The following is a 16,764-nucleotide window of genomic DNA, read 5'->3' on the forward strand; positions in this document are numbered from 1 at the left end:
TGGTTTGAGGGCAGATCGTTTTCAACGGCAACGTTGAGTGTCGATGTAATGCCCTTGATGAGGGCCATGTCTATCACGTCTGGCCTGTGTCCCCTCTGATAGGGAATGTGCGTCGGTTCAGTCGGCGTTAGTATGATGTAGTTTCTGCCTAGTGAATGTTCGTACAGTTTTTTGCCGTTGGGATTTCGTATGAGTGAATTCCATTCTGGGTGTTTTGCGTTCAGATCTCCAGCGACTATTACTCGCGGTGAAATGTTGAGTAGTGTGCTGATATCGCTTGTTGAAATTCCTACAGGGCTGTTGTATACCGATATCAATGTGGTGTAGGCTCCGTTGAACTTGACTCTGACGGCCGTAGTCTCAATTTTTTCCAGTTCAGGGAGCTCTATGTTTGTGTGCTCAATGTCTTTGTGTATGACGATTGCAGTTCCACCTGCCACGGCGTCGCCCGGTCGGTCGGTACGATAGACGCAGTAGCCAGCAAAGTTTAATTGTTTGTGCGGTTTAAGCTTAGTCTCGCTCAGTAGCGCGACAAGGATTCCCTTGCGCTCCATGAACGCGGCAAATTCTGCCCTTTTGTTGTGGATCGAGCCTGCATTCCAGAACAAGATCTGTAATAGTGTGTGCGGGTTTGCATTATGGGCCGGGTGTCGTATATTATTCATGTAAGAGCGTGAAAGAGTGTTGTGATGGCAGTGTGTATGACAGCCCAGTATTGCCCGGGTTCGGCGTTCATGAGCTGGGTGATGAGTGTAGTGACGGCCGGCAGTATCTTGGTAAAGAATTGAACGGTCGTGTGTCGAGGGAATAGTGTTTCCAGTATTCCCCCAGGTGATGTGTTGGTGTTGGGTGTGGCAGCCTGAGGTGCTATTGTGGAGTTGGCGGCCGCTTGTGCGGGTATTGGTGTGTTGTTTGGGGCGGCATTTGTGTTTCGTGGTAGAGGTTGTGGCGCCTGCGTTACTTCTGTGGTGAGGGGGATGGTAGTGTGAGTCACAGTCTCGGTGTCTTGTTGATTGTTTTCCTGTGTGTTGTTGCTGGGTGGCCTGTTGTGGTGATTTCGTGTTCCCCGCCCTGTGTTTACGTGTACGTCTATTCCTCCTCTGGGCTTGGGGTTCTGGGGGTTCTTGTGTGGATGTGTTTTCCTGTATAGCGTGCGTTTCTTCGCAGCAGGTGATTTCCGGGAGCGGGGTCGTGTTGTTTGGGGGCATAGGTGTTGATACCGATGCTTGTTGGTTTTCAGGTGTTGTCTATGGCTGTTGTGTAGCTGTTGCAGCGGTTGTTTCGCGTGCGTGTGAAGGGCGCTGAGGTTCTGCGGCCTGTGCCGTTCCGCCAGGGCGTGCAACCGTGGCAAACGTTACGCCGTTCCTTAATGGGTTCGGCGCTGGCCTCGGGCGTGGTATGTCGTACAGTACCCTGCTCTTGTCTTGTTTACGCTTCAGCGCTTGTTTGTTTGCACTGCACTGTCTGAAGTTTGCCGTATGGGGCCCACCGCAGTTGGCACAGCGTCGCTGGTTTGGCTGTGTTTGTGTGCAGGTGTTGGCAGCGCATCCGCGGCAGCGAGTTGCCAGGCCACAGCGGAGGCCCGAGTGGCCGAACCGATGGCAGATGTTAGATTGTTGGGGGACGTTGGGTGGTTCATAGTGTTCCACAAGTACGTCCATCCGCAGAAAGCTCTTTATCTGCAGGATGGCGCGGGAATCAGCCGTGTCGGCTAACTCAACCGTGTAGTGTGGTAACGGTACGTGTGTACGGAACCCTGTCATCCGGGAGGCACTTTTACAGTCGAATCCCAGATAACAAAGGGCCGCCTGTACTGTCTCGTTGGGGGTACTGGGATCCACTCTCTTGATCGCTTACTGCTGGGTTCTCTCGTCCAGCGTTCTGTACGTGTAGTGTTCGATCTTCCGATCTTTGAGGAAGGTCAGAAGATCTTTATATTCGTTGTCTGTGGCAACGTACAGTGAGGCCCTATCCCCCGAGTACTTTGCGTGTAGTGTACTGTTTATGTGCCTTTCCGCGAATGCAGTGTTAAGTGCACTAAGGTGTCTCGGCGCCCTATATATACTAGCCGTTACCCCCTCCACCGTTCCTCTCCTGGTGTCGTCGGTGCGGCCGGCGTAACGGCTACTGGAGGTGGTGGGGGAAGCGGCGCCTTGTTCTGAACTTGGGTCTGCAGTCTCCCTGCTGCCGTCGTCGGGGGCGGTCCTCGGTCTCTGGGACCGCATCTTTCTCTCCAGGCTGATTGCAACGTTCCAAGCCTGACTGAGTTGAAGGCCACTGTCTTTATTAATTACATCGTCATGTAGTCAGATTTGGATGGCCTCTTTAGTAACGCAGTCCCAGAAGTAAGAGGATTGACAGAGTATTTTTGTTTTTTCATAGTCCATAGTATGGCCAGTCTTTATACAAAGGTCGGCCACGGCTGACTTAGTGACCTGGCGTAATTCGGTATGGCGCTTGTGTTCGCGGCACCTCTCTTCAACAGTGCCGCCTGTCTCCCCAGTGTATGATTTTCCGCACTGACAGGGCACCATCCTGCTCCTCCTCCATCGTGAACTGTATGTTGGGGTGCAGTGAGTTGAGGCGTTCAAGAAATTAATTTAAGCTGTCCCGTCCATGTGGCCAAACAACGAACGTGTCATCCACGTAGCGAAAGAACGCTGTGGTCAGTCACAAAGACGTATCTGTTTGTTGCTTTGCGTTACACTGCAGATGAGAGCTGCTTAAAGGTTTTCCACGGCCCTACCACATGAATTCTGATGATAAATCAACCTTTGTGTCAAAGTAGGATAAGAATGTTTAAGAATTTGTTCACGATTCCTGCTGTGTGGTAAACTGTACGTAATTGCATCATGAATCATTGTGGCAGTAAAGTACTGTCCACGGCTACATTGAAAACGACACTGCCGTGTCAAACCCTTAAGTTCGGTGACCCACTGACGGCATGTCTGTTCTGGCTTTCTCCTCAGTCGAAAATACTTGTAACAAGTTGGAACGACCTGTAGTTGATCCTCACAATATTTAGGGCGGAAACTAAATCTTCAAAAACTAGCAACTCCGGCATACTAGTGCGGATAAATTCCGAGCGAGGCGATTGTCTCCTGTACTGGCCTCGATAAGAGACAAGAAAGTTCCGCAGTACCTTGCACTTGATGTGTAGCAAGCGTTGAACTTTGCGTAGTACTCAGTCCATTACTTTTGTTTGTATGCGATCTGAAGTTTTCCGGCGTATTTCCAATTTGAACAGTTCTCGGGTATCCGACCGGGTAGCGTCGTAATTTTTCCACAGTATTTCGGCAGACGTAGACGCTGCCATCTTCAGGTGTTTCCTGACGAATGCTGTGCTGTTCCTCTCGGCGCCATATATATACTAGTCGTTACCCCCTCCACCGTTCCTCTCCTGGTGTCTTTGGTGCGGCCGGCACGGCGGGTATTGGAGGTGGTGGGGGAAGCGGCGGCTGGGTCTGAACTGGGGTCTGTAGTCTCCCTGCTGCCGCCGTCGTTGGCGGTCCTCGATCTCTGGGACCGCATCATTCTCTCCAGGCTGAGTGCACGGTTCCAAGCCTGACTAAGTTGAAGGCCGCTGTCTTTATTAATTAGATCGTCCTGTAGTCGGATTTGGATGGCCTCTTTAGTAACGCAGTCCCAGCGGTAGGAGGATTGACAGAGTATTTTTGTTTTTTCATAGTCCATAGTATGGCCAGTCTTTATACAATGGTCAGCCACGGCTGATTTAGTGGCCTGGCGTAATTCGGTATGGCGCTTGTGTTCGCGGCACTTCTCTTCTACAGTGCGGACTGTCTCCCCAATGTACGAGTTTCCGCACAGACAGGGAATTTGATAAACGCCTGGTTTTAGACTGCCTAGGTCATCTTCATCTGGAGCGAAAGATGCGGTCCCAGAGATTCATTCAAATGCACCCAAGAAAAAAAAAAAAAAATCAAAACCACACCTTCTGCTTGAAAAGTTATGGCTACGGTGTTTTTCGATTCCGAAGGACTCTTGCTTGTGGACATAATGCCGAGTGGAACCACCAAAAATTCTGATGCATATGTGACGACACTGAAGAAACTTCAAGCTCGACTGAGTCGTGTTCGACTACATCGGCAAAAGCAGGATGTTTTGCTGTTGCACGACAATGCACGGCCACATGTTAGACAAAAAACCATGGAAACGATCACAAAACTCGAATGGACAACACTGAAACACCCGCCTTACAGTCCTGACCTGGCTCCATGTGACTATCATCTCTTTGGGAAACTGAAAGACTCTCTTCATGGAACAAGGTTTGCAGATGATGACTCCCTTGTGCACGCTGCCAAACAGTGGCTCCAACAGGTTGGTCCAGAATTTTACCGTGCGGGTATACAGACGCTGGTTCCAAGATGGCGTAAAGCAGTTGGGAGGGATGGGAATTATGTGGAGAAATGAAAATATTGTTCCTAAAGGATATATTTCAAATATGTAGAATAAAAGATGGATTTAAAAAAATAGTGTGCTTTTCTTTTGGACTGACCCTCGCTCCTTAGTCTCCATTACTACTCTCAGAACACAGGCTAAGTATCGTCTTCCTATTGCCCTGTACTGTGCTCTCGAAGTCTGCGACCGAACTGGGATCCGCCCAGCGATGGGCAACTGGTTAAATCAGAGTCGACAGGGGGCGCTGAAATCTGTCTTGCAGGAGGTGTGATGCAGCCTGCTCTTTCCATTTGTGCTCGGGTCAGCGCCTTCTTGATGTCGTTCGCGGCGCTGTGTTGCTCGATGTGCAGTCAGTGCTTTAGGACTGAACACTCCCGTTTCGGCTCACAAACGTAATTTTGTTAATTCCATCCCTCCATCAAACCCAAGATTCACAGAAATAACAACAGACTGTGTGCCACAAGGTACTACTAAATTTTTTCACACTTAAATTCTATATAACTGGCATGTTCAGATATTAACCAAATCACTAGGCTTAATCGAGTTCGCAGTTCCAAGGAATTACTACAAACTCGGGCAGCTCTGACACTGCTTCCTATGGTCCATTGTCGGCGGTCGGGAATACTCTTTTCGTATTCTTTGCGCACCTCTTTATTACTTGCACATGCTGTCGCGTACCTATCATGGACAGACAGCCACACTCAGTACGAAAGAATAAACAATAACGAAACCTGGGAAGATATCACATAGGAATGTTACGTGTTAGGATATGTAAACTTTACAGTACGTTTTTCTATACTTTATTTCAAAAATTGTAAACAATTGGATTGTACACAGGTAGCCATCTTGATTGGTAGGGAGCCGGCCACTGTGGCCGAGCGGTTCTAGGCGCTTCAGTCCGGAACCGCGCTGCTGCTACGGTCGCAGGTTCGAATCCTGCCTCGGGTATTGATGTCTGTGATGTTCTTAGGTTAGTTAGGTTTAAGTAGTTCTAAGTATAGGGGACTGATGACCTCAGATGTTAAGTTCCATAGTGCTTAGAGCCATTTGAACCATTTTGATTGATGGGGGGGGGGGGGGAAGAGGAATCACACAATTAACTTTTGATTAACATTGAGTGGCACTAAAATACTAGAAGTTACTAATTATTTGCTGGAAGGCTTCCCCAATATCCACAATCCAGTCCATTGAACTATGCATGCACGAAACTAGAATCTCCCATACGTTATGGATTGGTAAAAAATTTAATCATTATACAGTATAAATACACCTATGTCGATCACTGAACTTTTAATCGGAAATTGAGCATCTTATCTCTCAGGTTCTCTTTGTGTATCTGATTATTTTATGCTTTCTTGAGTACAACAACACATGTACAATACAGTACTATCAACTTATATATAAGTAAGTACCTGTGAAATGTTGAGCTATTGCCTAAAATCATCGTGACATGTGATAAACTCCACAGAAATTCTGTGTGAGTCGTAGCTATCAAGATCTCTATCGATGCATCTAGAGCCCAGTCGTCAGAGATATTAGTCCACCAAAACCATTCATTGTATCTTGGAATCAATTACACCAAGTGCCAGAAGAAATGCTGTCTGAATCATCTTTTTGGGAGAACATAGTTTTTATTATTAAGACACCGACTTTTATTTATCCTTACAAACTAATGTCATAAAGATACATTTGAGTATCATTTAGGTGAAAGAAACTGAGATTGTTTCATTTGTGTTTCAGATATCTCATGAGAACTATACCGAGATTGACTTGTCAATAGCTTACAGATACATAAGAGGCCACTATGATTTTGTGAAGGTATACGAAGAAACAGCGACACGGTCGATGACAATGAGGCTGAACATTTCCGCTAACTCGGCTGCGATGCAGTTAAATGAGACTTCCGTACAGAGGTTCATCAGGTAGACGAATTATTTTATCTTTAATTACTGCTTTATTTAATTTTCTATATTTCAGTGTTACGCTGAAAGCTTTGTTTGCAATCCACTGTCAGATAAATGGTGACGTATGGATCTTTAAGAGAAACTGATACAATAGCACTGACTTGCTTTGATAACTGCTCTTTCAGTTAAGTACTGTTAGACATTTAGTTAGCTCTGTTATTTTCATTTAATCATGATCATAATTATTATTATTGGAACTTACTTTGAATTTAACGTTTTCGTATAATTGTCTCTTCCACAGTAGTTGCCGGCGGTTCTAGGCGCTACAGTCCGGAACCGCGGGATTGCTACGGTCGCAGGTTCGAATCCTGCTTCGGGCATGGATGTGTGTGGTGTCCTTAGGTTAGTTAGGTTTAAGTAGTTCTAAGTTCTAGGGGACTGATGACCTAAGATGTTAAGTCCCATAGTGCTCAGAGCCAGAGCCACATTAGTTATTTATTTTGTAGGAAGTAATTACGAAACCTAGTCTCTTGCAACTGAGTTTTATTCAGTGTTCATCTTATAGATAAGAACAATACCGTCAAGTGAGTGTTTATTTCGTTTTTAACCACATACGTTCCATATATTAATACCAGGCATCATCAGAGTTTTTCATTTCTTTATTCTCTTGGTGTGTCAGAAAGTTCTTCTGTAGGCACTAGATGCACACAATATGAACGGTTGTATGTCACATTTACTTGATGACCTGAAGCTATTAATAAATTTTTCCGAGAACTTGGTTACAGAACCGACTACGGAAGTGTATTGTCTGCGTCATATCCAAGACAACTAGTGGTCGGCGTTCGTGTTATCTCCCTTCAGAGGTATTAAAAAACTCTTAACTTCCTGCAGTTTCTGTAATTTCCTCTGTCCGGGAATATCTATTTCAGCCGCAGTTTGTGTAGGCTTTGCAACCACCTGGTGTGTGTGCTAGACACACTGGATCTACAACTGAAGTTATGGCCTAGAGTTCCATTTCGTATAATAGCTGCAGCACTATCGTGTTTATCCCGCATCATGACTGCAAAATTGTACGTCAGTCTTACGATCTATTGCACTGCCATTAATGAACAATATTCCAGGGCATTCCAGGGCTCGGCCACATACAGTTCTTGTACCCCAGCATGCACTACAAAATTTCGATGCCTTGGCCTGCTCAGTCACGAGACCAGTCTCCAATCGAGCATGTATGGAACATCATCGGCCGACAACCCCAGCGTCATCCACAAAGAACATTTACCATTCGTGTATTGACCGTCCAAGGGCAACAAGCAACCAACTCCATCCCACAAACTGACGTCCGCCACCTATGCAACGCAATGAATGGACGACTGTATGTTGGTATTTGACATTCTGGCGGCTACACCGGTTATTAATGTACCAGCTTTTCACTTCTGAAACGGCTATCTCGCTCTTACATTAACCTGTGCACTTGCAGTGTTGACCACTTAACTGTGTTACCTACACAAATGTATTTTCTCTACATTAGTTATTTTTTGTCGTTGCTAAATGCCCACCAGTCGAGACAAGGCCCCGGGAGTAGACAACATTCCATTAGAACTACTGACAGCCTTCGGAGAGCCAGTCCTGACTAAACTCTACCATCTGGTGAGCAAGATGTACGAGACAGGCGAAATACCCTCAGACTTCAAGAAGAATATAATAAATCCAATCCCAAAGAAAGCAGGCGTTGACAGATGTGAAAATTACGGAACTATCAGTTTAATAAGTCACGGCTGCAAAATACTAAAGCGAATTCTTTACAGACGAATGGAGAAACTGGTAGAAACCGACCTCGGGGAAGATCAGTTTTGATTCCGTAGAAATGTTGGAACACGTGAGGCAATACTGACCCTACGACTTATCTTAGAAAATAGATTAAGGAAAGGCAAAATCATTTTCTAGCATTTGTAGACTTAGAGAAAGCTTTTGACAATTTTGACTGGAATACTCTCTTTCAAATTCTGAAGGTGGCAGGGGTAAAACACAGGGAGCGAAAGCCTATTTACAATTAGTACAGAAACCAGATGGCAGTTATGAGAGTCGAGCGGCATGAAATGGAAGCAGTGGCTGGGAAGGAAGTGAGACAGGGTTGTAGCCTATCCGCGATGTTATTCAATCTGTACATTGAGCAAGCAGTAAAGGAAACAAAAGAAAAATTCGGAGTAGGCATTAAAATCCATGGAGAAGAAATAAAAACCTTGAGGTTCACCGATGATACTGTAATCCTGTGAGAGACAGCAAAGGACTTGGAAGAGCAGCTGAACAGAATGGACAGTGTCTTGATAGGAGGATATAAGATGAACATCAACAGAAGCAAAACGAGTATAATGGAATGTAGTCGAAGTAAGTCGGGTGATGCTGTGGGAATTAGATTAGGAAATGAGACGCTTAAAGTAGTAAATGAGTTTTGCTATTTGGGGAGCAAAACAACAGATGATGGTCGAAGTAGAGAAGATGTAAAATGTAGACTGGCAATGGCAAGGAAAGCGTTTCTGAAGAAGAGAAATTTGTTAACATCGAGTATAGATTTAAGTGTCAGGAAGTCGTTTTTGAAAGTATTTGTATGGAGTGTAGCCATGTATGGAAGTGAAACGTGAACAATAAATAGTCTTCCGAAATGTGGTGCTACAGAATAATGCTGAAGATTAGATGGGTAGATCACATAATTAATGAGGAGGTATTGAACAGAATTGGAGAGAAGAGAAATTTGTGGCACAACTTGAGTAGAAGAAGGGATCGGTTGTTAGGGCATATTCTGAGGCATCAAGGGATCACCAATTTAGTACTGGAGGGCAGCGTGGAGGGTAAAAATCGTAGAGGGAGACCAAGTGATGAATACACTGCAGATTGAGAAGGATGTAGGCTGAAGTAGGTACTGGGAGATGAAGAAGCTTGCACAGGATAGAGTAGCATGGAGAGCTGCATCAAACCAATCTCTGGACTGTAAACCACAACAACAACAACAACAACAACAACAACAACAAATTCCCACCTTCCACACAGCAGGCTCAAATGTAGAAAACCTGTGCTGGAACTCAACCTTCTCCAAGAGTCTGTTTCTTGGCATAAAGAAGAGTGCTGGACACCTTACTGATACCGTTTGCTGGACAAGACCTGTGGATTCACATGGATGGAACCTTACCACATATAGGTATGCAGCTGCCGAGGAAAACATGGAGCCGTCTTAACCACGTCAAAACCATGCATTAAGGATGTAGAGCATCCCTTTACGCAGTCCTGAATGTGACTGTGCTACAATGAAACGAACAGTATACCACATTATCGGAGAGCGCCGAATAAGACGTGAAGGAGACTGGAACATGAGGGTCTTTCCTACAACTCTTGCACAGTCGAACTCCTTGGTTATAGTTCTACGATGAAACTTTGAAATTCACTTGCCATAATTTTATACTGATCCGTTAATATTTTCCTATTTTTGCTCGGTTTTATTTTTCTGTTTTCCGTCTGTCACCTTTTCCTGTAGTTCTACCATACACTTTTAAATGAATAAAATAAATAACCTTCCTGCTTACAGATCTGGCGAAACGTACGACCTTGCGATTCTGGAGGGCTTCATATACATGTGTTATTATGGACTCATACACAAAATGGGCTCGCCTCCTGTCGTGAAGCTTCTGACGATGACGGCTCCCTCGTCCGTCTACTACAACTTCGGAAGCCCCATGAACCCTGCCTACATGCCGGATATGTGGCTCGGGTACTCAGACCATATGAATTTCTGGCAGCGGCTGTACAACACGTACTTCTATTTAAGGCTGATGCACATGTGGTTCTGTCAGGCTATGCCAGTTCATGAAGCACTTATGAGGAAACACTTTGGTCCAGACCCTCCGTCTGTGTACGAAGCGGACAGGAACGTCAGTCTCCTCATAACCACCAACCACTTCGTCATGGAATATCCTCGCCCGCACCAGCCCAACATCATCGAGATCACCGGAATCCACGTTGCCACAGAACAGAAGCCTCTGCCAAAGGTACTACTATTCGTTTTCTTTCTCCACAGTTTGGTCCACTTATGCAAACATCGCTAAGAATTATTTGAACGGTATATATGAGAATCATTAATAAAACTAAAGCGAGAAGATAAGAGTCTCTGCAGTAAGTTATTAGTTATTTTGTACTTGCTTATACTTTATATCAGTTTCTTCATGTAACATCCTCTTACACCTATTGCGGCTCAAATAACTTGCCATTAACAGCTTTTACTGTTCGTGTTTTTCAATGCACGATAATTTCAGAAACAGTTTTGACTGTATTTAGCACATTAACAAAAATCTTGAAACGAAAGAAAGTGAAACTTTCTGGCAGATTAAAACTATGTGCCGGACCGAGACTCGACCTCGGTGAGCTACCCAAGTAGCTCAGTTGGTAGAGCACTTGCCCGCGAAAGGCAAAGGTCCCGAGTTCGAGTCTCGGTCTGGCACACAGTTTTAATCTGCCAGGAAGTTTCATATCAGTGCACACTCCGCTGCAGAGAGAAAATCTCATTCTAAAAGAAAGTTAGTTAGAAACTGATATAAATTTCAAAACTACATACACAGGATGAATTCGAGCTGCCATGACGAGATTTCGGAGGTTGTTCAGGGTTTCTGTCCGAGTATTTTAGTAATATACAACTGGTGTTACTTCTTGCTCACTGTAGGGTAGTTACATTTCATTTACTTTCTTACCATTATTTATCACTGTAACTGTATTAAATTGAAAACATCTGTTCAACAGTGCTGACTTCGACGGTATACACTACACGTTATGAGCCGAATGGGTGTGGTGGTCGTGGTCCACTGTTCAAGTTATTTCCACTTGTCAGCACAACAGCCAAAGAAAAGTCCAAGATAACAGTGGCAGTGGTAGGAAACTAAAAAATCTAAGACGGCACTGGTGGGAAATTAAAAAATGCGGGATGGCGGCGGCGAGAAATTAAAAAAATGCAAGGTAGTGGGCCGCGCGGGATTAGCCGAGCGGTCTAGGGCGCTGCAGTCAGGGACTGTGCGGCTGATCCCGGCGGAGGTTCGAGTCCTCCCTCGGGCATGTGTGTGTGTGTGTGTGTGTGTGTGTGTGTTTGTCTTTAGGATAATTTAGGTTAAGTAGTGTGTAAGCTTAGGGACTGATGACCTTAGCCGTTAAGTCCCATAAGATTTCACACACATTTTTTGCAAGGTAGAGGAACTAGCCACCTTGTGTTAGAAATATTAAAATGCGAGATCGCAGAAATAAGTCATTAACTCTAATAACCATTATTGTACCATATTAAAAACTATCTGAAAGGCCTGAATTTTATACCATGTTGAACAGTATCGGAACAGTCTGAATTATTTACCAAAAACATATAAAGGGTGCAGCGTTCAGTATTTCCACATCTGTATTATTTGTGACAAATATATAAGATTCACCTGAGTTAGTAGAATAGCGTCAAGCTCAAACTATCTGAATGAACAGAATTTTGCGCCATGTTCAAAAGTAGTTTTAACTATCTGTATTATTTATCGAAAATATGTAAGCACACATACGTGTACACACACACACACACACACACACACACACACACTCGCGTTACACAGACAATGTCGTTGAATGAGAGGAAATATAATATTTCTTTTTATTTAGCTGTCGCAACGTGATGGGCTTTTCTCAAAAAATGATAATTTGGTTTTGGTTTTGATTTTTGAATTTAAATCAAACTGCATTTTGGAAAATTGGTTGTTTAATGAGAGTTAATCCTGAGCAAAGTTATCAGTAACATTAATAACTTTAAAACACATTGATATTGAAACACGTTACATTTAAGTTGAAAAATGAAATAAACTTCTTTTTATATTTTTGCCTCTGCTAAACTTTTCTGCTGAAGCATGAGATCTTTGATTATTACACTCCTGGAAATGGAAAAAAGAACACATTGACACCGGTGTGTCAGACCCACCATACTTGCTCCGGACACTGCGAGAGGGCTGTACAAGCAATGATCACACGCACGGCACAGCGGACACACCAGGTACCGCGGTGTTGGCCGTCGAATGGCGCTAGCTGCGCAGCATTTGTGGACCGCCGCCGTCAGTGTCAGCCAGTTTGCCGTGGCATACGGAGCTCCATCGCAGTCTTTAACACTGGTAGCATGCCGCGACAGCGTGGACGTGAACCGTATGTGCAGTTGACGGACTTTGAGCGAGGGCGTATAGTGGGCATGCGGGAGGCCGGGTGGACGTACCGCAGAATTGCTCAACACGTGGGGCGTGAGGTCTCCACAGTACATCGATGTTGTCGCCAGTGGTCGGCGGAAGGTGCCGTGCCCGTCGACCTGGGACCGGACCGCAGCGACGCACGGATGCACGCCAAGACCGTAGGATCCTACGCAGTGCCGTAGGGGACCGCACCGCCACTTCCCAGCAAATTTGGGACACTGTTGCTCCTGGGGTATCGGCGAGGACCATTCGCAACCGTCTCCATGAAGCTGGGCTACGGTCCCGCATACCGTTAGGCCGTCTTCCGCTCACGCCCCAACATCGTGCAGCCCGCCTCCAGTGGTGTCGCGACAGGCGTGAATGGAGGGACGAATGGAGACGTGTCGTCTTCAGCGATGAGAGTCGCTTCTGCCTTGGTGCCAATGATGGTCGTATGCGTGTTTGGCGCCGTGCAGGTGAGCGCCACAATCAGGACTGCATACGACCGAGGCACACAGGGCCAACACCCGGCATCATGGTGTGGGGAGCGATCTCCTACACTGGCCGTACACCACTGGTGATCGTCGAGGGGACACTGAATAGTGCACGGTACATCCAAACCGTCATCGAACCCATCGTTCTACCATTCCTAGACCGGCAAGGGAACTTGCTGTTCCAACAGGACAATGCACGTCCGCATGTATCCCGTGCCACCCAACGTGCTCTAGAAGGTGTAAGTCAACTACCCTGGCCAGCAAGATCTCCGGATCTGTCCCCCATTGAGCATGTTTGGGACTGGATGAAGCGTCGTCTCACGCGGTCTGCACGTCCAGCACGAACGCTGGTCCAACTGAGGCGCCAGGTGGAAATGGCATGGCAAGCCGTTCCACAGGACTACATCCAGCATCTCTACGATCGTCTCCATGGGAGAATAGCAGCCTGCATTGCTACGAAAGGTGGATATACACTGTACTAGTGCCGACATTGTGCATGCTCTGTTGCCTGTGTCTATGTGCCTGTGGTTCTGTCAGTGTGATCATGTGATGTATCTGACCCCAGGAATGTGTCAATAAAGTTTCCCCTTCCTGGGACAATGAATTCACGGTGTTCTTATTTCAATTTCCAGGAGTGTATTTGCATTTGCCCACACACTCGCCTGAGAATTATTTCTTACCACCTTCTTATAATGCATTGTAGTCCGAGTCGTGGCTCTGGATCTAGGCCGTTGAACTGAAAATGAAAATCTTAAAACTATGCCTTCTGCTACCGCGTTTGTCGGCTGTAGAAAAAGTGCTTATTATAATTTACGCGGGCGAATTCTTCACTTCCGCGTATTTTATAAATTAAGATTGCCACGTAATTACGTCTATGGCTGCAGTGGCAGCAGCAATTGTTGCGCTAAAAACTACTTGAAGTACAGGTATTTAAAGGAAGCGGACATGAGATAGGGCTCACCTCTTACAAATAAAAATGAATATTAACATGAAAGTAATATATTATCAAATCAAGATTACAGTAGATCTTACATTCAACAGCACTCGCCAATATGTCCGACTTCTCGCACCGAAGACAAGAGAGAGAGTGAACAGATAAAAGAAGACAACTGAACAGTCCTTTTTCACCTACGTAGTCCATTATTGTCAGAGTGCATCCCTTTTATTCTTTGCACTCGAAAATCTCTAACAGAATTTTATATAATAATAATAATAACAATAACAATAATAATAATAATAATACATGAGAAAAATTACCTACAGCCTGAGCAGTCAGTATTCATATTTAATATCGAGATAAAATCTCTCGTCCATTTTATTTGTTTTTTAAATATCACGTTCGAGATTTTTGCAATATTTCCACTGGGGACGGCTCAACACACACACATACACACACACACACACACACACACACACACACACACCACGCACACACACACTCGTATACGCACGTTGTGCAATGTTTCACTTCTGTATTAGTTATTAAAAATGTTCATTTCAAATAGTGCACGGTCTTTCAGTAAATATCATCTCACATACACTGTACGCACACACCATAAAAATTATGTAATAAGTGTAACAATATTTACACTGAGTAAAATTTATCTCTCTGTTTTATATTTCACTAAAAACATTGTTTACGTCCAATATTATACTTAAAAAAATTCTGCATCGTTAGTAAATTTCATCTGTCTTTGTTTTATACTTCATTAAAATAGATTGAAATACCATACTGGCTCATCAGTGAATTTCAATCCTTTCTGTAATGCTTACTTTCTACAACAAAAAACATACATTCCGCTAAAAGTAAGATACCAAGCAGGTGGGTGGCAATTCATTTTAGCTTTGAATAAGGCTATGTACGTGACCAAGCCCATAACGGTAGAAAACGCAACAAAATGCTAAAATATTATGCTAAGCAGGGAAGAAGTGATAGTTGAAGTAAACAAATAGGCATAAAAATATGTCATTTCAGTCTTTGATCGCTATTTTTTATTTTCGGTGACCGGTTTCAGGCTAGTTTCCCATCTTCAGATCTGTTAGATAAGGTTAAAAATATAATTAATAAAAGAGATATAGTTACTGATAGAACTATCGTAGTCTACAAAAAGAAATTTTGGAACGTATTAAATGTCAACACACCATATATTGCAGTTATAGAGTAACCTGTCAGTATAGTACTATTGGTTCGCTGTCATAACTAAAGTAATTTTTAATCTGTTAAAACCGTAAATCCCAGTTTGGAGGAACCTGATCGGTAAAAGTAAAAAGTGCCCTCTATCTGCAAAAATTGTGCATATGTACTCAGATATTATTTTTTACGTATTGTCGCCACTGCAGTTTACACAAGTTGAAAATGAAATTCAAGCAAGGATTCAGGTACGAAATCATAAAGAGACATAATAAGAAAATTACTAATCTGTGTAGAGCAATAGCAAATGCAGGGAGGGAAACAGATAAAGTACAGTATGTACATAAATTTTATGACAGAACCATTAACCTAACAGATATTGTCTTTTATAATGAAGAGCAGAAGCTTTTGGATGAGGGGCTTAAGCGTAATTCGCGAACGAACTTGCAAGATAGAGACATCAAGAGAATGATCGCAGAAGTGAAGGTAGTATGTAGGGACGCTAAGTTAACTAAATTCCAGGAGACATGTATCGCCATCGAAGCCAAAGAGGCAATTGAATGCCAGAAAACATTACGTAACGGTAATTATAGTGAGCTGAGGTTAGTGAAAGGAATTAAGTTAAAACTGGATTATAACAACGCAATCGCGATTAAGTCAGATTAGGGCAGTACCTCAGTTGTGATTTACGAAAAAGATTATGTAGATAAGACAGTGAAGTTTTTTCAAGAAAATGGAATTAAAGAAATAAAAAAAGATCTAACAAAGAAGTTTCAGATAGTTTTAAAGGCTAGGATATAAGCAATACAATTTTTATTCACTCCAAGTGAAAAAGCTAGTGTTTCGCGAAAGGAGGGAAGGACATTGCAATTCCAGAGGACGCTGGCCTATCCTCGTTAGACGTAGTGAACATCAACACTAATATACCAATTGCAGGAACTTTGCAAATTATAAGGAAAAAATCTGATAAAAAATAGGTCAATGAGCATCGGTGAAATCGTCGAACTCGTCGACATGCTAGAGTTCACATTGAGTTTTAATAGTTTCGTCTGTAACGACAAGGTTTTATTCAAGATGAAGGTTTAGCTATGGGAAACATTTTAGCTGAAATTTTTATGAATGAATTTGAGAACGAAGTTTTCAGCTCTTTTCCAGAAATTAAGGAGAAGTTTATTTATTACACACGGTATGTTGACTATACTACTTTATTATTCAAAGGGAAAAAAGAAGAAGTAGAGGAAATGACTAAAGTTTTAAACAAACAGCATCCAAAAATCCAATTCACGCTAGAACTGGAGAACAATGGAGCGATTAACTATTTAGATTTGACCGTCATAAAGGAGGAAGGTGGGCACGTTTTCGGCGTCTATAGAAAAGACACTTGTTCCGACAACATTATAGAAGCGACGTCGCACCACCCGGCACAGCGTACTTTCTTGCAATGTGCAACAGAGCCTTGAGGTTGCCACTAAAGGAAGATGAGTTGCAGAAAGAACTAGGCATTATTAAGCAAGTAGCAGCAGCTAATGGGTACAGGAAACAATATTTTGCACGTATGTTTAACAAGATCAAAAACAAATCCGCAGGTATCGGTAATG

General features: G+C 43.8%; 1 protein-coding gene across 1 annotated transcript in view; it reads left to right on the forward strand.

Annotated features, from left to right (window-relative positions):
• LOC126161527 (UDP-glucosyltransferase 2-like) overlaps positions 1-16,764 on the forward strand; it is a 114,303-nt gene that overhangs the window by 57,571 nt on the left and 39,968 nt on the right. The window contains exons 3-4 of the mRNA XM_049917447.1: positions 6,160-6,341; positions 9,901-10,360. Of these exons, the coding sequence (XP_049773404.1) occupies positions 6,160-6,341; positions 9,901-10,360 (642 nt within the window). The remainder of the gene's footprint in view (positions 1-6,159; positions 6,342-9,900; positions 10,361-16,764) is intronic.

Source organism: Schistocerca cancellata, chromosome 2 (assembly GCF_023864275.1).
Source record: "Schistocerca cancellata isolate TAMUIC-IGC-003103 chromosome 2, iqSchCanc2.1, whole genome shotgun sequence".
NCBI lineage: Eukaryota > Metazoa > Arthropoda > Insecta > Orthoptera > Acrididae > Schistocerca > Schistocerca cancellata.